At 44.6% G+C, this 26,011-nt stretch overlaps 1 protein-coding gene across 2 annotated transcripts; it reads right to left on the bottom strand.

Annotated features, from left to right (window-relative positions):
* Positions 1 to 2,852: 2,852 nt before the first annotated feature.
* Positions 2,853 to 25,801, bottom strand: CXCR5 (C-X-C motif chemokine receptor 5). Of its 2 annotated transcripts, none has more exons than XM_069947487.1 (2): positions 25,751 to 25,801; positions 2,853 to 4,387 (listed from the first exon to the last, which is right to left on the bottom strand). In XM_069947487.1, exon 2 carries the CDS (start codon positions 4,343 to 4,345, stop codon positions 3,323 to 3,325), a length of 1,023 nt encoding a protein of 340 aa, XP_069803588.1. In that variant the 5' UTR covers positions 4,346 to 4,387; positions 25,751 to 25,801; the 3' UTR covers positions 2,853 to 3,322. The 2 variants fall into 2 exon arrangements, with proteins under 2 accessions (XP_069803588.1, XP_069803587.1); XM_069947486.1 differs by lacking the exon at positions 25,751 to 25,801 and adding an exon at positions 21,464 to 21,572.
* Positions 25,802 to 26,011: the final 210 nt, after the last annotated feature.

The following is a 26,011-nucleotide window of genomic DNA, read 5'->3' as shown; positions in this document are numbered from 1 at the left end:
ATCCCACTTCCTATGAAACAGTCCTTTATGCATGATTTCTTTGAAATATATAAACATTTAAGAGCCCATCCCGATCATTTAGTCATATATGTTGTATGTCTTGCATCATAGCATATCTCATATAATCATCTTCTTGTTTTTAAAATCTTCCGCCCAAAGCATGTGGGCACCATGTCTAAGTAGTAAGTTTTGTCATTTCAACTAAATCCATAGTGACCAGGTACAGGGAGTACAAGGTCTTTCAACATAGCACTATCCCAATATGCTTCTCGTCAAAAGGTCCCTATAAACCTTATATAGAAGTTAACCAAACCTGCAAACTATCTGAAGTTGCTGGTTGGATTATAACCTCCTACCCCTGACGAAAGAAAAGCTGCAGCAGCAGCAACCTACAGCTGCTTTCTCCATTAATAATACATGAACATTCCGCCATGCTATTAAAAGTATATAGCCAACTTAAGGATGGCTTCACATGTCTGCTGTCTGGCAGTTTCCCTCTAGCACTGGGTCAGATCTGAAAACAGATCAAAATTTTCTGACAGATGCCCATAGGTCTTTTGTTTTGCCCCATTTTAACCTATAGAGTGTGGATGAAGGGACCCAAGGTACAGTGCATCCATCTTATTTTATCAGTACCCATATAGTGTGGCTATCCAACACACTGGAAGCAATGATAGCACACTTCATCTACATCTACATCTTGATGCATTGGGTTTCCGTAACCCAAAAGGCAAAGCAAATCTGTAATTAGAAAAGGGGAATATTAATATCTCAGTGTGACAGAGACCTGTACATGAAGTGAACTCCATCGGCGTCACTGGCGCTATAGAGCTCTAATCTTAGCCCCATCAACAACCATCAGTATCATTTGGAACATTGGCAAACCTGGCTACACTTCCCTGGTTACGTGTAAGACTTCATGCTTTTTGATGTGTTGATGTCAAGCCCCTAGACCTGTTTGGGTGTCAACTCCACAATGCCCAGGATATTGAATAATCACTTACAGATATGATGTTCAGGTGGCTACATATGTTTAGGTTTTTTATTTCTGTTTCCAGCTGATGCCATCATTCATGTACTTAAAAGCCAAATTGAGTCATTGCCAGTAAGAAGTTTTTATGGTGAGAAGAAGCAGTGGAGTTGGTGCAGTGTAATGTCTCTGTACAGTGCTGTCTCTTCCTATGTATACCTTTTTTGTGAGCGTGGCTTTTATCTTTTTTTTTTTTTAATCAAAGCAGTGAAATGTGAACATTTTTGGAAAAAAATGTAAATACAAGATATGAAATGTGAAAATTGTGTGCTGCATCTTTCATTTTTGTACGTATGGCATTAGAATATAAGGAAGAAGAACATGCAGTTCTTTATCGCTTATAAGTAACAAACTGGTCACTTTGTAAGGTCCATCGACTGTGACGTAGGAGTTTGTTCACAGGTGAAAAAGTCATCTCAACAGCCCGAAAAAACGACGCTCTACAGATGTATAACTTCTGATTCTGAGCTGTAAGCCTACTAGATTCTTTATTGTGGCAATCACCGACACACAACAGTGGGATACAACAATGTGGTAGCAGGGCTGGTCCACAGGCATTTGTGTCGGTGATTGCTACAATAAATGACCTTACTGCATGAAATCGCGGGTGCCGCTGGTTTTGTTTACAAGTACTTTATATAGGATCTACTCCTTCAGCAGAGCACCGCACTGGTCACCCGACACCTGGATCCATTGGGTTGGCTCCTAGCTCCATACCCACCTGATACAGCTTATCCTTGAGTTGGGCAGTGCCGGATTACAATTCTTTCACTGTTGTATCTACTAGATTCTTTGGTTCAGAAATTGGTGAGCCAAGTAAGTCGTGTTGAGCAGAGAGGCTGAACTGTTTAGGACGCAGCCCTAGGGAGTTGTGAAAAACATGGATACAGCCTATGGCCTATATCCATGTTTTCTAGGGCTGCACCCAACCTCTTCAGCCCCAGGGAGTCCAGTGCCGAGCATGTTGCTGAACCCCAACAGTTTGGCCTATTACATTACTTACAGACTCTTACTCATCAAGAGGAGGGGAGAGGTATATCCTAGTGATGCCCTCACTATTTTCTCCCCACTTCAGCGATATCAGTCTAACGCTCATCACTGCAAAGCACTGGATAAATATGTATAAGGAGGGGGTGGATTGGTCCATTGAGGGTAGTAATTCCACCCCTGACTGCACCAAACCTGTCTAATTTACTATTCGTTTTCTAGAAGCTTGTCGTAACTCCATCATACATGTAGCATAGTACCCTGTTTATGTCCACAGTTCCAACAGGTTTCCATCATGGAGGGGAATGTATGGCGCAAGTATGTTAGGTCTCTACCACCTAGTGAGTGATCTTTAATTTTTTTCCCTGGTTAGATCAGAATAAGGATAATTTATATATGAACAGAAAGGATTTTCACTCTGAGTGCCCACGCTTGGTGCAATAGTCCAAAGCTGTCATGTAAATTGGCTGTGTGAGCAAAGACTTTAGAATAGAAAGATTTAGGGTTACTGATTTCTGACAACCTCACAATGAATCAATAATAGGTGGTTGGGAAAGCTAATCGTATGCTAGGCTGTATAGCTAGAGATATAACCAGTAGGAAGAGGAGTAAATCGTGATCCCGTTGTATAGAGCTCTACCACATCTGGAATACTGTGTCCAGTTCTGGAAACCCCCCACACAAAAACATGATATAAAATAGAACGGGTCCAAAGACTACAAAAATGGTGGAAGGCGTGAAGCATAAACATTTGATGGAATAGATGGAGGTAATAAGAACTTTTTTTGTTGTTAAAAAAGCAAAAAACACACAATAACAATAAAAATGCCATACATAAGAGCCTTGCATTTTATTAAGCAAATTTACTTAATAGTGCTATATTAACGATTATAACATTTCAGAGCCATAGGCAAAGTCATATGTGGCTATATTTCTCTAGATACCACTGGATTATAGAGATATTTTCTCCTAGAAGCAGTGCCACAATTTTCCTTATGTATTGTACATTATTGGCCAGAAAGCTTACTATAGATGCCCTGTTACAGCTCTATAACTCAGCACTTGCATAGAGCGATAATAAGGTAATGTACACGAGCCCCCACATGACACTATTTTATCTGCTATGATCACTTATATATTGTCACCACATCTATAAAATGTAATACAGCAATAACAAAAATGGAGAGGAATGAAATGTAAATGGAACTTATTGTATGTATATTACAGAGCATAGTCCTCTATTATTCATATGTTATAGTTAGCTCTAAGTGATGCTTGAAGATCATAGCCGTAATGTGGAATCATTTAGATGCTAGAGATGACTGTTCGACTTTCAGATTCGGTGGTGCTGCTCTTTCTACTCAATGTTGCAACAGGGAGAAACAACTTTGATTTGGAGCAGCCCATGAGTTTTAAGACCTTCAGAGCATCATTCCTGAACTTTGCCCCCACAAAGGCGTAGAGCAAGGGATTTAAACAACAGTGCGTCAATCCGAGTACTTCTGTGACTGTTATCACTATGGGCAGATTGACCTCAACCGCACAGCTGTGTATCAATTTATATTGATTCAGAGTATCTATAAATACTGCCACGTTGTATGGAGTCCAGCACAGGAAGAAGACACCAGTGATAACTATAGCAACTCTCACAGCTTTTTTCTTCTCTCTTCTTGGGGACATATATAGGGTGGCTATAATGTGGGAATAGCATATAGTCATGATGACCAAGGGGATTAAAAATCCCACAATGTGATTTACAAATCGTTCACCTTGCCACCAGAAATTGTCCGAAAAATTGATTTGATGGTACGTGCACCATGTACCATTATCCGTTTTGTTAGCTCCCAAGCTAAAAAACTTTGGGACTGAAAGTAAAAAACAAAAAATCCATATAATAAAGCAAGCCAAGTGTACTGAATGAATACTTCGTTTTCTGAAGGTATGAATGGCGTAGATTATGGACAGATAACGGTCAATACTAATGCACCCCAGGAGAAGGCTACTGCAGTAGAAATTCAAGGAGCTGATGGCTGCCAAAACCTTACAGAGGAAGTCTCCAAATTGCCACCCGATCATGACTTCTATAATGGTAAAGGGGAAGGTGAAGAGCATCAATAAATCAGCAATTGCCAAGTGAAAAAGGAAACTGTCAGTACTGGATCGAGAGTTATGGTTCCTCATTAGAATGAAGAGGACAAGGCTGTTGCCCACTGCTCCAACCACAAAGACAAGGGTGTAGAGTATTGGGATTAGAACACGATAGACTTGACTGTCTTCATTTTCTCCTTCATTCAAGTTTTTGTAGCATGTATAATCCTCATCGTACATTGAATAAGAATTAGTTGTTTCTTCAGAAGAATTAGGGTTTGGCTGTTTGTAAAACACAGAGATGGAGAAACATTACTAGTCATGTACAATAAACAGTAATACCATTGTTCTCGAACACAATCGGTTCTGGAAGGCTGTTCCAGAACCGAGCTGTATGTTCCCGTAGCAAACAATGTAAATGTGCTTAAAGAGTCACTGTTGTTTTTTTTTTTTTGCAGAAATCAATAGTACAGGTGATTTTAAGAAACTTTGTAATCTGGTTTATTAGGCAAATATGCCATTATCTGCATTCAAAAAGACTTTTCCCAGGTCCCCCCTCCCTCCTCTTTTCCATTTTTTGCAAATTATAAGGAAATTGTGTCTTGTTGCATCAGACATGCTATGGAGAGGGAAGGGGGGAGGAGGAAGGAGGAAGAAGGGAGATTAGTCGCCAGCAGAGAGCAGAGAACAAAGGATTATGCAGCTCTGAGCTGTGTGAAGCTGGTAATCAGAGGTCAGAGAGGTCAGTGCTGACTGTCAGAGGAGATAGCCGGTGATGTAGCTGTAAATTAACTTTGTTGTCCTGTTTTGGTGCCTCATCTCCCTCCACCCCTCCCCTCTCTATAGAGAACAATGAAGACAGGGGGTAGAGCTTCAAACTGCTTTTTCATGATAAAAATGCATTTTTCGGCTAATAAACCCAATGACAAAGTTTCTTAAAATCGCCTTCACTATTGATTTCTGCAAAAAAAAATTTAAACGACAGTGACACTTTAATTGTTTGTTACACTTCAAGGATAGGTGCAGATTGTCCGGCCCACAGAGTGTAAAGAGTTAAAAAACAAGGGGGCACTGCCTCCGCCTGGAGATAAAAAGGTTGAATCTCCGGAGGCGACAAGCCTTCTTTACCATGAGAACTGTGAATCTGTGGAACAGTCTACCACAGGATCTGGTCACAGCAAAAACAGTAGAGGGCTTCAAAACAGGCTTAGACAAGTTCTTAGACCAAAATAACATAAATGCATATGTATAGCACCTACCCATCATCCATTCCCTTACTTGATTGAACTTGATGGACGTGTCTTTTTTCAGCCGTACTAATTATGTAATTATGTAAATAACTGTGTACAAAAATATAAAATCATTGTGATCTATTATAGTCAATGGGGTCTTTTGGTGTCCATCATGTGATCCTGCCCTGCTGTTATTTGATATTTTGATAATGTATTTTTATGTATGCCATGGTACAGCCACAGGGTTCAATAGACCACATGTAGTCTACATGTTTTTCTCTTTTACACTGGTATACATTTTGTTTTGCATGACACTAAAGTGAAGTGCTTTTGTTAAATCTATATTTGTGAGCAAGACAAACCAAATGCAGTTACAAATTAACTATGTTTGGTCTATTAACCCCTTAAGGTCAAAGCCTATTTTCGTTTTTGCGCTTTTGCTTTTTCCATTTTAAGTTTAAAAGTCCATAGCGCTTGCATTTTTTCACCTAGAGACGTATATGAGCGCTTATTTTTTGCGAAACCAATTGTACTTTGCAAGGACAGGCATTATTTTTCCATAACATATGCTGCGAAACCTGAAAAAAATCATTTGCGCTGTCAAATTGAAAAAAAAAAAACGAATTTGTTTTGATTTCGGGGAGTTTTGCATTTACGCCGTCCGTCCTATGGTAAAACTGACTTGTTATACATGTTCCTCAAGTTGTTACGATTACTATGATATATAACATGTATAACTTATATTGTATCTGATGGCCTTTAAAAAATTCAAACCATTGTTAACAAATATACGTTCCTTAAAATCGCTCCATTCCCAGGCTTATAGCACTTTTATCCTTTGGTCTATGGGGCTGTGTGAGGTGTCAGTTTTTGCGCCATGATGTGTTCTTTCTATCGGTACCTTGATTGCGCATATACGACTTTTTGATCGTTTTTTATTACATTTTTTCTGGATTTGATGCGACCAAAAATGCGCAATTTTGCACTTTGGAATTTTTTTGCGCTGACGCCGTTTACCGTGCGAGATCAGGAATGTGATTAATTAATAGTTCGGGCGATTACGCGTGCGGCGATACTAAATATGTTTATTTATTTATTAATTTATATTTATAAAATGGGAAAAGGGGGGTGATTTGGACTTTTATTAGGGGAGGGGATTTTTTATTAATAAAAACACTTTTTTACTTTTTTTTTTACTGTAACTAGAAGCCCCCCTGGGGGGCTTGTATATACATAGCACTGATCTCTCATAGAGATCAATGCTGTGTATATACACAGCAAAGATCGATTAGATCGGTCATAGATTACTATGGCCTGCTGCAGGCCATAGCAATCTATTGCCGAGCCGGGATCAGCGTCATTCCGACGCTGATCCCGAAGAAGAACGGATCTCCCCCCCGCGATCGCATCGCGGGGGGGAGATCCGTCCCACTAGACACCAGGGACGTGAGGTCTGAAGCCTCTAAGTGCAGCTGTCAGGTTTGACAGCTGCACTTAGAGGCTTAATTAGCCGGCGCGGGCACTGCCCGGCTGCACGTGTCAGCCGGGATCAGCGCCGCTCTGAACACCCCGAGCGGCACCATGACGTATCAGATACGTCATGGGTCGCTAAGGGGTTAAACCCTATAGATATGCTGTAGACAAACTGTATATATTTAAAGGAGAAGTCCGGCCCAGACTATTTTTTAATATGTTATTACTTATAAAAAGTTAGACAGATTTCTAATGTACATTAATTATGGGAAATGCACATATAGGGCTATTTCCCTTAATTTAGTCGATCAGGGAGACTTCAGATTCTCTGAAATACTGTGACGTCACGAACCGCGGGTGTAATTACAATGGAGTGTCCAGCAGGAGGCGCACTATATATAGAAGTCAATGAGTACCATTGAATTGGAATTACAATGGATGTGTATGTAAATGTAATATACAGTATGTTTTTGATTGAATACATTTATGGAATACTTTGGGGAGCAAGTGTCCTTGCTCCCCAAAGTAATCCATAAATGTATTTAACCAGTACATTTGGAGGGCACCGAGCAGGGAGGCAGAGATGTGCCTATGCATCTATCTCCCCCCTCCCTCCCTGCTCGGTGCTGCTGCTGCATACTGTATATTACATTGACATACACATCCATTGTAATTCCAATGGAGTGTCCAGCAGGGGCGCACTATATATAGAAGTCAATGGTACTCATTGACTTCTATATATAGTGCGCCGCCTGCTGGACACTCCATAGGAATTACACCTTTCGTCGTGGCGTCACTGCTTCAGAGATAATTCTAACACTTCCTGATACACTAAATTAAGGGAAATAGCAGTATAGGAGCATTTCCCATAATTAATGTACATTAGAAAATTGTATAACTTTCCATCAGTAATAACATATAAAAAATAATATTTTGGCCGGACTTCTCCTTTAACAATGGATGATGTTTGATACTCTCTACAACAGCCAAATAATGCATACCCTGTGTGAACACAGCCAAAGGGTGCATTAACATATACTTAATCCATTGCAGATCCCATTCTATGGATTTGATGCTGCTGATTTAATCAATATAAACACTTAAATTCTGCAGCATCAAATCCGGAGAGGATTAAGTAAATGTAAACGTGCCTTAATGATTGGCCACTAGTCACGAGCTAGTGCTGTGTGCTTGCCCCCCTCATCCCCAGGCAAAAATTAGCCAGCCAGCCCATGGTGGCGCTGTGCTTGGTAAAGAAACAAAGAGCATGTGGCCCTCTTTTGAGTACAGTGTCCCATTCATTCATTGGTCCTTCAGTCAGTTCATCTCCAATTATATCATATTCTAAGGAAAGGCCATTAATATTATAGTCGTGGAAAACATTTTTAAATACGGGCTAGGGCTATGTTCACACAACGTATATATTTTCGTAAAATCACGGCCGTTGTACAACAGCCGTGAATATTGCGAGAATATACGTTGCATTGCTGTCTCTGGGATTCCGACCGGAGCTTATACACATGGTATACGCTCCTGCCGGGATCCCTAGCGCCGCCGCAAACAACTGACATGTCAGTTTTCTGCAGCCACTATTTTTGAATAGCGGCCGTAGAAAACCATGTCAGTGCGGCCGGAGCTGCTCACTCCATAGTGTGCTGTGGGGAGTTCTGATGTGGGCGCACATGAATGTGCCCTCATCAGAACCCTGCGGCCAAAAAGATCATCCGGCCGGCACTGCAGTATGGCCGGGATGATCGATTCAGAGACTGGCCATTCCGTGACCCGGCCGGGTCACAGAACGCCCAGTCTCTTACATTGTTTGAACATAGCCTAATTCTGTATAAGGCTATGTTCACACTACGTAAAACTACAGCTTTATTTGCAATGGGATCCCGCCCGAAGCGTACACACATCCTATGCGCCCCGTCCGGGATCCTGTGCGGCGGCGGAAAAAACTGACATGTCAGTTTTCTGCGGCCGGAATTCAGTGAATTCCAGCCGCAGAAAGACCTGTCAGTTCACACAGTGAAGCAAGCCCGCATCAGAGCTCCGCAGCCGGAAAGATCACCCGGCCGGTACTTAAGTACCGTCCGGGATGATCCGGGCTGAGACCGGCCGTTCCGTGACCTGGCCGGAGTCACGGAACGGCCGGATATTCACGTAATGTGAACATAGCCTAAAGCTTAAAGGGAAATAAAAGGCAAATGTAAATGAGAATGCACACAAAGCAGAAGTAAAATCCCCTTCATGAAATGACTAGTAATGTAGTGTAAAAACCCAGGTTTGTTTACATTTGCCAGTAACACCCATGTGGTGGTACAGTCAATAATTATCTTGGGCTATTTTCAGTATTCTCATTTCCTTTAATTAAATGTTGTATTTTCTGCAGGTGAAATCCAGAGAGACAGTCTGGTAGTAAGAAGACAAATCTTGACATCTGGTGGTGTCTGTGACATTTTATTTCTTCTTTATATATTCATTTAACACAAATCAACATTGCAATACCCTTGCAGATGTCATTAACCTCTTCACATCAGCCATACATCTATATACGTTATCTATATACGCTCCTACTGCTGAAGCCCCGTGCAGTAGGAACATGTATAAACGTTCCTGACATGAAGGGGTTTTAATGTGTGTGGGGCTGCCCCCTGCTGGACACTCCATTGTAATTACACCCCCGGTTCGTGACGTCACAGTATTTCAGAGAATCTGAAGTTTCCCTGATCTACTAAATTAAGGGAAATAGCCCTATATGTGTATTTCCCATAATTAATGCACATTAGAAATTTGTAAAAAGATATTAAAAAATAGTTTTGGCCGGACTTCTCCTTTAAACATGTTTTTGACAGAATTCTGCCATATGCCCACCATGCATATGATGTGAACAGAAATTTGCTTTGGACCAATTAGAGAAATAAAAGGGTTAAAAAGTTAGGAATACATTTATACACAAATGATTACATTTAGCACTTGAAAGCATCAGACAAAAAAAGTAAATTAGTTCTATTAAAAAATCTTAAGCTCTCCAGTACTTCCACTTGCTGTATGTCCTGCAGAAAGTGGTGTATTCTTTCCAGTCTAACACAGTGCTCTCTGCTGCTACCTCTGTCTGTGACAGGAACAGGTAGCAAATCCTCATAGAAAACCTCTCCTGCTCTGGACAGTTCTTGACATTGACAGAGATGGCAGCAGAGAGCACCTTGTGAGACGTGAAAAATATACCACTTCATGCAGGACATACAGCAGCTGATAAGTACTGGAAGACGAGTTTTTAAATAGAAGTAAAATGCTAATCTGTATAAGTTTTTGACACCAGTTGATATGACAACAATTTTTACTGGAGTACCCCTTTAATTATCATATGAACTATTTTACTACCTGCTATTTAGCTTGATATAAACTTTTACATTGAATTCCCAAACACTATAGAAGAAATGTAAGCAAAGTTTAAGTCAAGGAAGGCGTATAGCTGAACATGGAGGTTGGAGCTGGATGTGGAGGGGAAGGATGGAGGGATCTGATAGATGATGAGGTTATCCTGTAGTTCACATCAAATTAGCCACACAGGAGAGAACACTTGTTATACATGAAAGCATGTAATTTTCTGGTTCTCAGACTGGAGATCACATGACTTGAATGATGAAATAAAATGTATTAATGCAGCTGAGCAGGGCTTAAAGGAGTACTCCAGCGCGCTGAAAAAAAAAACCCAAAACACAGACACACACAGCTTTTATACTTACCATCCCTCTGGTGACAATTGCTGCTTGAATCTCCCGCCAGCCACGTCCATGTCATGTCTGCCGGCCGTCCTCAGATCTCCCTCACTTCCTGTTTGCAGAGTAGTCAATGGGAGAGAAAAGGCTGCTGGTGCAGCGGCAGCCTTTTCATTGGCTGGAGTGCATCACATGGCTTCCAGCTCCAACCAGGGATGAACAAGCTGGAAGCCATGTGATGCGCTCCAGCCAATGAAAAGGCTGCTGGTGCGCAAGTGCACCAGCAGCCTTTTCCCTCTCCCATTCCCTGCTGTGGAAGACGGCAAAGAGGAAGGAGACCAGGCCCGCCCCCTGCTCTGATGACATCAACCCAAGATGGCGCCCTGTCTATGACATGTCAAAAGTTTTTTATGGTGGCAGTGACACTTTAACCCCTTGATGACCCAGGATGTAAATGTACATCCTGGCGCCGCTAGGGAGGTTCAGAGGGGGGCTGCGCTGCAACCCTGCTCTGAACTGCCGCGCTCCCAGCTGCTATTAGTAGCTGGGGACTGCAGCAGTTAGCGGGAACAGTCCAATCGCCACACCCGCTAATAAGCCATTTAAATGCAGCTGTCAAAGTATATTAGTAAGCTGTGTACATTTCTATTTAAACAGTAAGTAACCTTTAGGTATTTTTTTAGAACAGCAAAATTTTATTACATATACAGTGGTGCCTTGGATTACGAGTATAATCCGTTCCGGGACCGTGCTTGTAATCCAAATCCACTCTTATACCAAAGCAAAATTTCCCATAAGAAATCATAGAAATGCAGACAATTGGTTCCACACCCCAAAAATAATGATTTATTTTTCTGAATAACATGTAAAACAAATGAAAAAAAAATTCAGAAACAGCAGAATCTGTGATATTATAAGTTACTGTACAGTAATGGAGAGGATGGGGAAACACAAGGGATGACAGAGACTGCAGGGAGCATGAAGGAATAAGCAGGACAGATGTGGGCACAGTATAGCAGCACTCTCTGTCCGGGGAGGGAGGGGTTACAGCTATGGAGAGATTACCTCCACAGTCCTGTCCCCTGATGTAAGCCCCAGCCTGAAGTGGATCTGCTATGATTTGGAAGGTGAGGGAGACCTCCTGGGTCAGAGCACAGTGCTGTAGACCCCGCTATGCAGGCCATGCCCCTCCTCCACTCGCCCTCCCACCCAGTACAGGGAGCTCTTAAAAAGCAATGCTCTTACACCAAGTAGCAATTTTGAAAAACTGTGAGTTCTTAAACCAAGTTACTTTTAAACCAAGGTACCACTGTATATTTGTTACTACATGCATGTAACTAAGTTTCCATATCTTAGGTACCGCACTGCTAACACTTTGTCTACTGCATGTCTTTATATGAGTAGTATATTTTATATGTAAATGTTTTCTTTTCTTACCAGAATTTATAACTAAACAGGTGGGAGGCGGCATACCAGAACAGTCATACAAAGGAAATGTTTGGGAGCTTGACAGTAATTTATCTGGTTAAAGATTAGCTCTTCAAAGGATAAACTACAATTATTAATGTCGTCACGTTCCGTTGTGGTTACATATTGTCACCTGTCAGGATTTAAATATGTAAAGTCACAATGGGAAATCTGTATGTACAGATGAAGTCATAAGTTTACATACAATTAGGTTGAAGTAATTGAAAATGTTATGTGTTACAGAAGAACTCCTGACAGTAAGCAGTATTTGTCTGTACCAGAGTAATAGATTGGTTTTTTTAAATGGTCTGGTTTTAAAGGGGTATTCCAACTTAAAACACTTATCCACAGCATAGGTGCCAATGTCAAATCACGAATATGCAAAAGAAGAGCCCGTGGAGCCTCATCAAAGAGTCTCAAAACACAGGACTAGCCAGATATCCCTCCAGGAAGGACCCAGCCAAGGAACCAGCCCATCTGGCTAGTCCTGTGTTCTGGACACTTTTGTTCCCTCAGGCTATTTAGGGATCCCAAGTGCTCTGTGTCTTTTTGTTTGATTATTTGTCTTTTCCTGTTGTGTAGTTCAGTATATATGAAAAGCAAATGACTTTAAAGGGGTAATGCAGCGTTTAACATTTATTCACTAAATAACACACATTCCAAAGTTATACAACTTTGTAATGTGTGTTATTTAAGTGAATGGCCCCCTTCCCTGTGTTCCCCCCACCCCGGAAGTGTGGTGCATTATACTTACGAATTCGCTGTCGACCCCGGCCGCCATCTTGGGTCAACAATGTCATCTTCGGGAGGCCAGGCGGACCGCTCCAGCCGTCCCTCATGCCGGCCCCCCTCTGGCATGTCATCAGCTGCTCAGTCGCGATTGGCTGAGCATAGTTATTTAGTAAATAAATGTTAAACTTCGCACTACCCCCTTAAAAGGGCCAGTTTACACGGAGTAAAACTAACAGAATTGTGCTGTGGAATCACGCCAGCCTTTGTGTCTTACTGGCAGTCTATGGGAGGCTCGTGCCCCTCCTCTCTCTGGGCAGAAGAATTGTCGCTCTAGCCTCTAGACTGCCAGTATGACACGGAGGGGTTAACCCCCTGCCACCGCAGCTACATGTGAGGCTTCCAGCTCCCATCGGTCCCGCTCAGCCAATCAGTGCACGGTTAAAAGGGGCCGGGGGGAGTTGCGACGTCGCCGCTGCCGCCACCGTTGTGCAGGCCCAGGGCATCCGGGGTGAGCTCCTTCCGGCACACACTGCTTCTATCTCAGGCCGGCACTCACCCCTGCAGCCCCGCGGTGCCCGAACTTCTTCCTGCTCGGCGCGATGACGTCACAAGTGCTGCAGCAGGAAGAAGTTCGGGCACCGCGGGGCTGCAGGGGTGAGCTGCCGGCCTGAGATAGAAGCAGCGTGTGCCGGAAGGAGCTCACCTTGGACGCCCCGAAGCTGCTTTGGGGGGACCTGACCGGTCTGCCTCTGCCCCCGGCTGTTCCCTCTTCCCCCCCACAGCTTCTCCCCCTGCCTGTGCCCCCATCTGCTCCCCCTGCCCCCATCTGCTCCCCCTGCCCCCATCTGCTCCCCCTGCCCCATCTGCTCCCCCTGCCTGTGCCCCCCATCTGCTCCCCCTGCCCCCATCTGCTCCCCCTGCCTGTGCCCCCCATCTGCTCCCCCATCTGCTCCCCCTGCCTGTGCCCCCCATCTGCTCCCCCTGCCCCCATCTGCTCCCCCTGCCTGTGCCCCCCATCTGCTCCCCCTGCCCCCATCTGCTCCCCCTGCCTGTGCTCCCCCTGCCCCCATCTGCTCCCCCTGTCTGTGCCCCCCATCTGCTCCCCCTGCCCCCATCTGCTCCCCCTGCCTGTGCCCCCCCATCTGCTCCCCCTGCCCCCATCTGCTCCCCCTGTCTGTGCCCCCAGCTGCTCCTCTGCTTCCCAGTTGCTCCCTCTTCTCCCCTTGTCCCCCCAGCTTCTCCCTCTGCCCCCCATCTTCTCCCCCTTCCACTCCAGCTTCTCCCCTGCCACCCCAGCTGCCCCCATCCTCTCCCTGCCACCCCAGCGGTTCCCCCTGCCCCCTCAGATGCTCCCCCTGCCTCCCCAGATTCTCGCCCTGCCCCTGCCACCCCCAGCTGCTCCCCCTTTTCGTCACCCCAGCTGCTCCCCCCGTCACCCCAGCTTTCCCCCTGTCTCCCCCAGCTGCCTCCCTTCCCCAGTCCCCCCCCCAGCTGCCTTCCTTCCTCAGCCCCCCCCCCAGCTGCCTCCCTTCCTCAGCCCCCCCAGCTGCCTCCCTTCCCCTGTCACCCCCAGCTGCCTCCCTTCCTTAGTCACCCCAGCTGCCTCCCTTCCTCAGCCCCCCTCAGCTGCCTCCCTTCCCCTGTCACCCCCAGCTGCCTCCCTTCCCCAGTCACCCCAGCTGCCTCCCTTCCTCAGCCCCCCCAGCTGCCTCCCTTCCCCTGTCACCCCCAGCTGCCTCCCTTCCCCAGTCACCCCAGCTGCCTCCCTTCCTCAGCCCCCCTCAGCTGCCTCCCTTCCCCTGTCACCCCCAGCTGCCTCCCTTCCCCAGTCACCCCAGCTGCCTCCCTTCCCCAGTCACCCCAGCTGCCTCTCTTCCTCAGCCCCCCCAGCTGCCTCCCTTCCTCAGCCCCCCCCAGCTGCCTCCCTTCCCCAGTCACCCCAGCTGCCTCCCTTCCTCAGCCCCCCCCCCAGCTGCCTCCCTTCCCCAGTCACCCCCAGCTGCCTCCCTTCCCCAGTCACCCCCAGCTGCCTCCCTTCCCCAGTCACCCCCAGCTGCCTCCCTTCCCCAGTCACCCCCAGCTGCCTCCCTTCCCCAGTCACCCCCAGCTGCCTCCCTTCCTCAGCCCCCCCCCAGCTGCCTCCCTTCCCCAGGCACCCCCAGCTGCCTCCCTTCCCCAGTCACCCCCAGCTGCCTCCCTTCCCCAGTCACCCCCAGCTGCCTCCCTTCCTCAGCCCCCCCCCCAGCTGCCTCCCTTCCCCAGGCACCCCCAGCTGCCTCCCTTCCTCAGCCCCCCCCAGCTGCCTCCCTTCCCCAGGCACCCCCAGCTGCCTCCCTTCCCCAGTCACCCCCAGCTGCCTCCCTTCCCCAGTCACCCCCAGCTGCCTCCCTTCCTCACCCCCCCCCCCAGCTGCCTCCCTTCCCCAGGCACCCCCAGCTGCCTCCCTTCCCCAGTCACCCCCAGCTGCCTCCCTTCCTCAGCCCCCCCCCCAGCTGCCTCCCTTCCCCAGTCACCCCCAGCTGCCTCCCTTCCCCAGTCACCCCCAGCTGCCTCACTTCCCTAGTCACCCCCAGCTGCCTCCCTTCCCCCGTCACCCCCAGCTGCCCGCCTGCAGACGAGTTGTGGTCAGAGAAGTCTTCATGATGCTGCGCCAGATGGAGAAGAAAGCAAAAAGTGAGCAACGGCAATGGGAGAAGACGTCACCTGTGAGTCATTAGTAACTGCACTGTAAACACTTCTATAGTGTGCAGAGCCTGTGTACCATTGGGGTCTAAATGGGTCAGTGTATTGTTTGCGGTAGTGTACTGACACAGCCCTGCGGACACTACAGTACACTAACCCAAACTTTTAAACTAGAATCAAACTACTGAGGGCTATGCTGAGGGCTGCTGACTGTCAGTACATGCTGGGAGTTGTAGTGCCTGCAGCTGTTGTAGTTGGGCCCTAGGTGGCATATAAGAATATATAGATCAGTGGGGGCTCAGTGCAGGGAAGTGACCCCAGAACATCACTAATAGGGGATAGAACAAAAACATCTCCCCCTACCATATTACTGATATTCTGGGGTCACTTCCCTGCACTGAGCCCCCACAGATCTCTGTATTATTATATGCCACACAGCATCCAGTGTATGATGCACCTAGGACCCAACTACAACAGCTGCAGGCACTACAACTCCTAGCATGTACTGACAGTCTGCAGCCCTCAGCATATGCTGGGAGTTGTAGTGCCTGCAGCTGTTGTAGTTGGGTCCTATACACTGGATGCTTTGTGGCATATAAGAATACATAGATCTGTGGGGGCTCAGTGCAGGGAAGTGACCCCAGAACATCACTAATAGGGGATAGAACAAAAACATCTCCCCCTATCCCCTATTAGTGATGTTCTGGGGTCACTTCCCTGAACTGAGCCCCCACAGATCTCTGTATTCTGATCTCCCACAAAGCATCCAGTGTATAATGCACCTAGGACCCAACTATAACAGCTGCAGGAACTAGAACTCCCAGCATGTACTGACAGTCTGCAGCCCTCAGGATATGCTTGGAGTTGTAGTACAGCGTAGACAGATGTATTGCTGGACCTTCAGGGCTGATGTCACCCACAGATTGCATCCTCCAGGAGTCTCTGCACACAGTGATTTATTACAGGGTTGTCCTCTCAGAGACTACAACTCCCAGCATACCCGGAGAGCTGTATAAATGTAGGGATTTGTCACAGATACAGATGAATTCAGGAAAGGACGGGGTCAGCATGTCGTGTCTCACTGGATCTATATTGGTGGGCCACAGGTACCCCAGTCCCACACTGGACAGAAGCGGCCCCCGAACTAAGACGTCCCCGGCCTCCTTCCTTCCTCCATCACGTCTGTTTGATGAGAATAGCGGGCATCAAGCAGAGCGGCACCCAAGTGCCAGGGTATATACCATGCATGTGACCAGCCAGTGCCGGGGGGTGGCTAGGGCAGCATGAACTCTAAATACAGGCCTGAATACAGCCGTCCCCTTAACCCCTTCGACTCCCGCTCCGCTCTCTGCAAATACATTACCTCTCCTTGCAGCACGGGGTCCCAGCTTCCTGCTCTGCTGCTCAGCCAATCAGTGGCTGAGGCTGGGCAACACACTGATTGGCTGAGCGGCAGAGCAGGACGCCAGGACCCCGTGCTGCAAGGAGAGGTAATGTATATACAGACAGCGCAGGAGCAGAAGGGGTTAATGGGGCGGCTGCATTACATACTCGCAGCGGTCTTTCAGACCGTTGCGAGTATGTAGTACTGGGAGCTGCCAGGACCTTGACTCGTAGGGGATTTCATTTCCGCTGCAAGTCTGTACGTGTGAACCCACCCTTAATCAGAGTGGCAGATGTGTCTGACAGCTGCATACTAGTGTAGAAACTTAAGTGTAGGAGGAAGATTTGAGGGGGTTTCCTCAGCTGCAGACAGAATATGAATGAGACAATGATTTGATGTGACTGTTTAGGTGCCTATTAGAGATGAGTGAACCTGGAGCATGCTCAAGTCCATCCGAACCCGAAATTTCGGCATTTGATTAGCGGTGGCTGCTGAAGTTAGATAAAGCCCTAAGGCTATGTGGAAAACATGGATATAGTCATTGGCTGTATCCATGTTTTCCAGACAACCTTAGAGCTTTATCCAAGTTCAGCAGCCCCAGCTAATCAAATACTGAACGCTCGGGTTCGGATCGACTCGAACCAGAACCTGGTTCGGTCATCTCTAGTGCTTATGAATCAGCTGCTGGATGGGGCCACAGACTGTCCTGTGACTTCCTGCTGTGAGAAAGGTGAACAGAACTGATCATTCCGTGTCTGGACTTTACCCTTTACACGTAAATGATGCAGGAAGATTACTGAGTGAAATATTTGTACACTGAAGTAATAACGAAGACCATATCAGCTAACCTTGGTACGTAGCGGGGCACGGCTTGTCTGTAGTACAAAAATCCTGATCAGCCAGCAGATTGTAGGAAAAAAAATTTTTTTTATTAAATGTAATTTAAAAGCATCAGATTTTAGGTAAAAACACACCAGAATGTACATATATTATAGCTAAAAATTAATGATCAATTATATCCAAAATGCATTCATACAGTGAGTTTCTCCTATATTTTTAATATATGTAAATTCTGGTATTGTTTGGATCTGAAATGTTATATTTTTTGCTGCTGTTCGGAACCAAGACTGGATAGTGGAAAGGACTGGAAGCAGCTGGCTCCAATTACTGTGTAATTGTGCTCAGCTGCTATTCAAGTGAATGGACAGTGCAGCGGGCAGCGATTGGCTGAGTGGGCTGTCACTGCCAAGACAAGTCGGTATCAGAAGTGGTGGAGGACGCGAAGATGCTGAAGAAAGGTCCCGGGGGAGCATGGTGAGGTAAGAATAGACTCTTTAATATTTTCTATATAAGTGCAGCAATATATAAAAATGTTTAATAGCATCCTTGTTGCAGTCAATTTATCTACAATTTGCAGCTGCACAGTTTACAAAACAGAAATTCAGATTACAATCTAGTTTCACATGTAACATGCGCTTCGTAAATGATATGTAGGGGATTCGTTTTTTAGATTAGTGCTCGCAGTATGTGTCACACTTCTTGTAACGCGCCCTTCTATTTTCATATGAAGTGAAGCTTATATCCACTCATTTGTTTATTACAGCTGCAGGGTATATTACTTCTCCATACGCCTACATAGTACCAACCTTTTAAGTTGTTCAATGTTTACTGAAAATGAAAGTTCCCATTTATCGCTTCATTAGGTTACCTACTATATGACTGCAGAGTTATATCACTTATTATATGATCAAGGATAAAGGGGTTGTCTGATGTAGAAAAATAGTTTTAAATATTCTTTTAGGGAATTCTCGGTTAAAAAAGGAAATCCCAACTTTTCTCTATTAGGGCCCTATCACACGAAGTAATAATCTGCTAAATTAGGCCGATTTAGCAGATTATCACTCCGTGTAATAAAGACAATGATCAGCCAATGACAACGATCATTAGGTGATTGTGTCTATTGACCCTGACCTAAAGTCATCAACTGCCGACCGCACATTATTACGTGTAATGGTCATGTGTGGCCGACAGCTGATGAATCTGTAAAACAATAATAAAGTTTATACATACCTGATGCTTCTGCCCGCTCCCTGGTATCTTCCTAGCTCCTGCCCACTGCCCACAGCTGCCAATCACTGGCCGAGACTGGATGGTGCTGCTGACAGTGATTGGCTCTGCAGTTCTCCCGGCGGCTGCGAGGACCAGGCAGAAGCCAGAAAAACACCAAGGAGCGTGAACAGGTAAGTATATATTTTATTATTTTAGGTAAGGGCTGCACAGACATCGCTAATGATGTCCTAGAGTGGAGAAGGGCAACAATGAGCGTCTCTTACTCTGAAATACATAATGGGAATGGGAATATAAACTAATGCTCAAATTTAAAACTTTGCAACATGGTCTCAATATCCATGCCAGCTTCATATCGGCCTATGTGTGACCTGTTCTGGCTATAAAGACCATTAATTACTATTAGGCCATTAATCTGACAACAATCAGATAGCAACAAGAGCTTACCATCCTCTTGTCATGCCTCATGAGCTATAGTTTATGGACCTGTTGTAAATAGCAGACCCTGTGTATATATTACATTTTGTTAATTCCAAAGTTTCCTAAAATCCTTTGATGAGCTCTGTTTAGTGTGTATATAAGTCTGTGATTTTTTCAGTTCAGTATAACATCTTGTCTGACGAAGGGAGCTAGACTCTCGAAAGCTTACACTCAAATATACTCAGTTAGCCTCCAAAAGGTATCGCCTGATTTCTTCTCTATTCTTCTGAAATACATAATGAGAAAACACTTACAGGATCCCCCACAGGTTACACTTAATCATTGAGGGTCCCCCAGTGGTATGCCTTATAATCGGAGGGGTTGATTTTCTAAGCTGTATTAAGCTACTATTGACCTTAAAGGCAAAGTTAACACGTATGAAAAATTTACACAACAAATCTGAGCTAAATCATGAAGTTTTTCTGCGATATCTTCTTCTGCAGATTCTTAAAAAAGAGAAAAAAAGTCAATCGGGGGAATTTATCATTGAGTTACGTGTCAGAAATATATACTTACCTGTCCTGCTTCCCTGCAGCTGCCGAATCTCAGGCTGGACGTTCTCTGCTGCTGTGGAGTGTTTTAGAAACATCCTGTGATGTTCTTCTCCCTTTCGGAAATGACCAGTCATCATAGATCCATTTCCAGAGGGAGCAACATGTCACCGGATGTTTCGAAGACACTGACAGCAGTGGAGAATTGGCAGCACAAAATCTAGCAGCTGTGTGGTAAACATCAGCCCCATCAGGATCCGCAATTATTAAATTACCCTGGACAACCCCTTTAATGTGGCCCCCTGATTTATGGACCCAGTTGCAGCTGCTGCGATCCCTGTAGCTATGCAACTGGAAATGTCCACATCAAAGGTCATTTAACCCACAGACCTTTTTTGCGTAGTTGAGATTAGAACGTACAAGTTCACTAGAGACTTCAATGAGTACTCTTCAGAATTAGAGTGATATTTATACATACGTGAAAGTAATACTATTTCCAGGATAACAAGCATGGGTGGTGGTCTCGTGTTAACTAATGCTTTATCAGTATGTTCCTATGATATTTTTCATGTTCTTCTAGACTGAAGCCACTAAAACGTGTCCTGTTTGTTACAGTTTTTCTCAGTATGGAGCGATAATCTGAGACGTCACGTCTCGGGCCCGCGTCAGACACCAGGAAGCGGCAGGGAACTGGGGACCGGAGTGCCACGATGCGGACCCGCCGCTGGAAACAGGGAGGTGAATGGGCAACAGGAGTTCACTAAAGACCAGTGTGTGAAATACTGATCTTAGCAAATTCCCCCTGTTCACGCAGTGCAGGATCTACTGTGTGTACATAGACTCTGCTTTATATTTATACAGTATATTAACTGAATGTATCCATTATAGACTCTAAAGTAAATTCTTAGCATTATTATTATTGTATTACTGAAATACTGAGAGTAGAAAAATCACAAAATGACACTTAAACCACATTAAAAGGAAACTGATTATATCTACAGTGCATGAAATAGTACAATACATAATTATTTCATGTATGCCTGTATGTGAAAAGCTGTAAAGCCTATAGGCAGAATCACTAAAGATTAATGGTCTCCATCTGTGAGGGCATGCTGGGAATTATAGTTTCATACCAGCCGGAGAGCCACAGGCTGCAGACCACTGCTATAGATGCAGAAACAATACTAATCAGCTTCCTGTTCATTGTCCAACAAGGTAGATTTACACCTTTGATCCATACATAAATGTATAATGGCATCAATGATCACAGATGTATCCTTCCATAAACACAGGATCCGCAGCGTATTTTCCGCTGCGGATCCGCAGCAGATTTCATTTAAATAGCTGAACAGAGCAACAAATCTGCACCATCAAATCTGCTGCAGATCTGCTACGGATCCTGTAGGTGTGAACGCACCCTAAACATTTGCAATGACCAATTTCATCCAAAGATTCATCACAGTTCATCTCTCATTTGTTTGGCTCTAATGATATTACAGGGTTTATGTTACATCACAGTTATCACTATGCATAAATGATACCATTCCAGACAGTTGAATAGGATCGGTCTCACTACATCTGTAAATTGTAGCTTTAAGTCTATAAATATTTTTTTTTAAAAATATACTTACATAGAACTTCAAAGGTTCATTCTTTGGATACATGCTAAATTGAGACATCGAGCCCAGAAGGTGCGCAGAAGAAGCAGAATCCAGTAATCAAACCTCAGCCAAAAGGTTTAAACAATAAAAGTGACTTGCTCAACCGAAGAACAGTATGTTGTAATAGACTCCTATCAAACGTGAAGTATTTTAGGGAAATGTGATACACATTGATGAGAGTCTCTGTAAGCTATTCTATATATGCAAATTGTGTGGGTAAGACTCCCAGCTGCTCTAAAACAAATCAGAAGATGTGAGAGACCTAAAAATGGAAACAGAAATTTTAACCAGGAGGACTGAGGTAATGGTCACCACCGAGCCAAGTAAAGTCTTCCTGATAGGTGAGCAAATAATAGCTGTGCTGTGGTAAACCACTGATTAACAGGTTGTGTTCACACCACTTAAAGGGAGTCTTTCATCTGTAATTCACGTTCTAAACTGCCAACACTGTTAGTGAGCTGTTAGGTTAAGGAGACACATGGTACCTTTCATATATCCAGCTGTGCTTCCAGAACATATAAAATATTTTTATTCTCTGGTACAAAGAGGCCTTTTCAAGCTCCTGAACAGCTGCAAGCTGTAATGTCTCCTCTCTTCTCCCCCTGCTTGATTGACCCAAGCAGGGTCAGGTATGGGAGGGGCAGTAAGCAAGTGTTACAGCTTGCTGCACTTCATGAGCTCGGTAAAGCATGTTTCACTCTTTGTACTATAGAATTTAGAAAAATTCTATGTTCTAAAAGCACAACTGGATATAAAAGTATTCCAAGCACCCAGCTCACTACAAGAGATCTTAGACAGTGTCTCTAAACTACTGGAAGACTGTTATAACGTGCACTGTGCCTTTAAGATGTTTAGTAAAACATTACACCTGTCTATCTGGCCCAGTCATCATAAAGACTTCTCCTGGCAATGCTTTGTCTGTGAAGAGTCTGGCAGACAAAAAAAATTAGTTTTTTTGCTTTTGCACAAGCCTCACCATCTGTAAAAAGTCTCTGTATTGCTCCATACTGTAACTCTGTCACTCTGCCACTCTGTGCCCCAACACTCTGTGTTTAGGCCCAATGTGGACCCTCAAATAGTACTTAGGCCCCTTTGTCTCCTGATAGTAAGCCCCTCTCCCCTCTCATATAGGGCATTGTCTCCTGGTAGTAACCCCCACTCCCCCCCACATATAGTCATTGTCTCCTGGTAGTAATCTCCACTCCCCCCACATATAGCCATTGTCTCCTGGTAGAAAGCCCCCCCCCCCCCCAATGTAGCCATTGTCTCCTGCTAGGGGCTGTATCACATCCGGACTGACCGTATCTGGGACGGTTAGGAGGTATGCAATAACCCCTTCACTAACCTAGACCACCAGGTAGAAAGGCACTAACCATTTCATTAACATATTGTAGACAACAGTCATTTATACTTCTACTACCCTAGACCACCAAATAAGTAACCATTCCACTATTGTCTGCCTGTAGAGTAGCAAGGATGTATCCCTCCACTGCCAGGGAAACAGCCATTGAGAAAAAAAATTCTATATGAAGATCGCCAAGCTTCCTGCACAAAGGTAAGTATTAGACCTCCGGCAGACACAGAAATGATTGGGACCCCCACAGTCACACGTCATTGTAACATTCAAGGGGTAAATGATGGGCAACAGCATGATAGCAGTTGGTCCTCACCATGATGCATCGGGAAGCCATGATGCCAGAACCCACTGCCTTTTATGACATCCCGGGATGTCATTTTGTGGTAAGGGATTAAAGAAAACCTGTTGTTTTATCCTAGGCATATGTCAAAAGGTTTGATCAGTCAGGGTCAGACCACAACTGATGTATACCTTTCATATATTGCTATGACATGTCGAATCTTTTTGGAAATGACATTGCCCTTTTAATATTTTTATTTTTCTGTGAAATTTGTCACTGCTTAACCTGGTGTAAAGCTCTTCTTTTATGACTCATCAGGCTAGGCAGTTAGGAGAAAGTTTCAGGTGTGAAACATCTTTCATATTTACATAGACCGCTATAGCACTTTCAGAAATCTTCATCTACCAACATACCTACTGAAGTCAAAGCCTTACTTATTTTCACGCATCCAACACCCTTCCTCCCAATATGAGCCCACATTTTCTCTGAACACCTAACCGCACCGCCAAAACTCTGTGTCAGCTATTCTCTTGGTAACCTAGTAGGATACATTTTACTCTCTGGTACTCATAATGTTAAATTCCAATCACTGGTGGCGCAGCATGTGGGCATTTAGTCTTGGGTGACCCACAGGTCAAGCATTTTTCCATGACATACAGTACATGCATGTCATTTTTTATTTCCTTTTTTCCCCACTTAGAACCACCAGTACGGTGCACAGATTGTCACCATTCTAAAAAGATACTGGCCCTATGGCATCCTGTGGTGAGCAATTCAAATGATCCTTAATCCCTAACCTGATGGCTCCACTATGTCACAATCCTCAGAGTCCTTTGGGGACTATGATGTCCAGATTATTTGAGATCCCTAACATCACACATCTCAAATTTGTATATTTTAGTACTTCTGATGAAAAATAAACATTTTTAAATTGCTGATTTCCAAGTGACATAACTTTTATTTAGATTTTTCCATCAATGTGTCAGTACTTTTTTTTTAACATATTTTCACAACATAAAACCCATTTTACTGTGTACTTTTTATTATTATTACTTTTTATTTTTTGTATTTATTTTGTGTTTTATTTTGTTTGTCAGAATTACATACTAATACCTACTGCAGCTATGGCAGTCCTGGGGCCTTTGTCAGGCCTCGGGCTACCATGGCACACAGTGATAGTAATTGGTGCATGCTGATGGTGACAGTAAAGGCACTGCACATCACGCTGATCAGCGCTTGCACAGTCCTTGCATGGTCCCATATCAGGCCGCGTAAAAAGACCCTAAGGTGTTAAACTACCAGGGACAGTTTCATTTCTGTTCCTGGCCCTTTCAGCAAGTCACTTGAATGATTGGACCGGAGGCAGTGGGGTATCAAGAATGTGAGTATCTCTTATTTTTTAAGCACTCCCACGCCCTTTAAAACATTTTTCTTTCCCTGGACAACCATTTTAACTAGATCCCTAAAGAGAGTTGGCTGCCTCTATAACCCTAAGATGGGTATAAATCTACAAAGTACAGGAAGCTTATTAGATGGTATAGGACTCCAATGAGAATACACCACATTTTCCAGGGATCTATGCTTCACACCTGGCTATTAAAGACTATGGCAAGACATAGGGGGACATTTATTAAGTAAAAATGTCCCCGCAGCTTCAGAGCAATGCGCCTTCACATAAATCCCGATTTCACGGAGCCTCTCCATGCAAAAAATTTTGAAACCTACGCCAGCTCAGACCTGGCGTAGGTTTCAGTATAATTTATTGTCGCGAAAAATGATAAATGCAACGGAACCAGAGTGGTGCCGGGCCCTGGCGTCTTGGCACTGATGTCCACTTGTGTAGAGGAGCCAGGAAAGCCTGGGGAGCGGGTGCAGCATTGACCCAGAGCACGGGACACCGCCGCAGCCGTGACACCTTTAATACTGTAGACTCACTCATGTTCAGAGCACACACCATATGGTCTGAGACATCAGTGAATTATTTTAATTTCAGCCACTGGAAGGTTTCGGGGGGAGCCCCTTTCATCTGGTGCAGACGGTTTCTTGTGATTAGAAGAATAATACTGCAGATATAGGTAAATGTCTGCTTTCACAATGTAAAGACATGTCTTTCTTGTTTTAATACTAGACTGTCAGCTTTATAATGTTGGGTACAGTAACTCAGCACTAGGCCTCCTCACACCACCTATAATGCACTCTCTAAAAATGTCATTTCTAGGTGCTGCTGTTGGAGATGAAAAGGCTGCAGAAGGCTTTGTGTTTGTTCTGTATATATTACAGGTACACAGAAATGTAGGGCGGCACAGTCCTAATATTTATTCAGAATCTAAAGGGTATTGTGTGTGATGAAGTGATTTAAAATGCATTTCTATCTCTTTCACTGTGTATTCAATTTAATGACAGCAAGCATATGCTGAATGCAGGGGCGTTGCTAGGGTCCTAAAACACCGGGGCATGGGCCCCCTGAGTTGACTTCTGCACTGACGTTACACACACACATACACATACTATATATATGTGTGTGTGTGTGTATGTATATATATATATATATATATATAAACTTTTTTTTTTAACAGATGGTCATATAGGCTAGTATTTGAAATAGTTACTTGTGACTCACAGTTGATGTCTTTTCTGATCAGAGTCTCTCACTTTTCTCTTCTTTTTCCATTCGGCCCAAGCCATAAGCCTTCTCTTCAGAATCTGCCAGGAAAAACATTTTAGGATCCTTGCTCCAGCACACACAGTAATATAGAATAGTTCCCCCTGCTGTGCAGCCAGCATCCCCATATAGAATAGCCTCTCCTGCTGTGCAGCATCCCCATATAGAATAGCCTCTCCTGCTGTGCAGCATCACCATATAGAATAGCCTCCTCTGCTG

Source organism: Dendropsophus ebraccatus, chromosome 12, assembly GCF_027789765.1.
Source record: "Dendropsophus ebraccatus isolate aDenEbr1 chromosome 12, aDenEbr1.pat, whole genome shotgun sequence".
In the NCBI taxonomy this organism is placed as follows: domain Eukaryota; kingdom Metazoa; phylum Chordata; class Amphibia; order Anura; family Hylidae; genus Dendropsophus; species Dendropsophus ebraccatus.
Note: the sequence above shows the minus strand (reverse complement) of the source record. Positions and strands in the feature narration are given on the sequence as shown.

Excerpts from the sequence above, each read along its gene's own strand:
- CXCR5 (XM_069947486.1), bottom strand. The coding sequence starts at position 21,511 with ATGTCTCAATTTAGCATGTATCCAAAGAATGAACCTTTGAAGTTCTAT. Across the intron at positions 4,388-21,463 it reads ATGAACCTTTGAAGTTCTAT|CCAAACCCTAATTCTTCTGA; the intron begins GTAAGTATATTT and ends TTTTACAAACAG.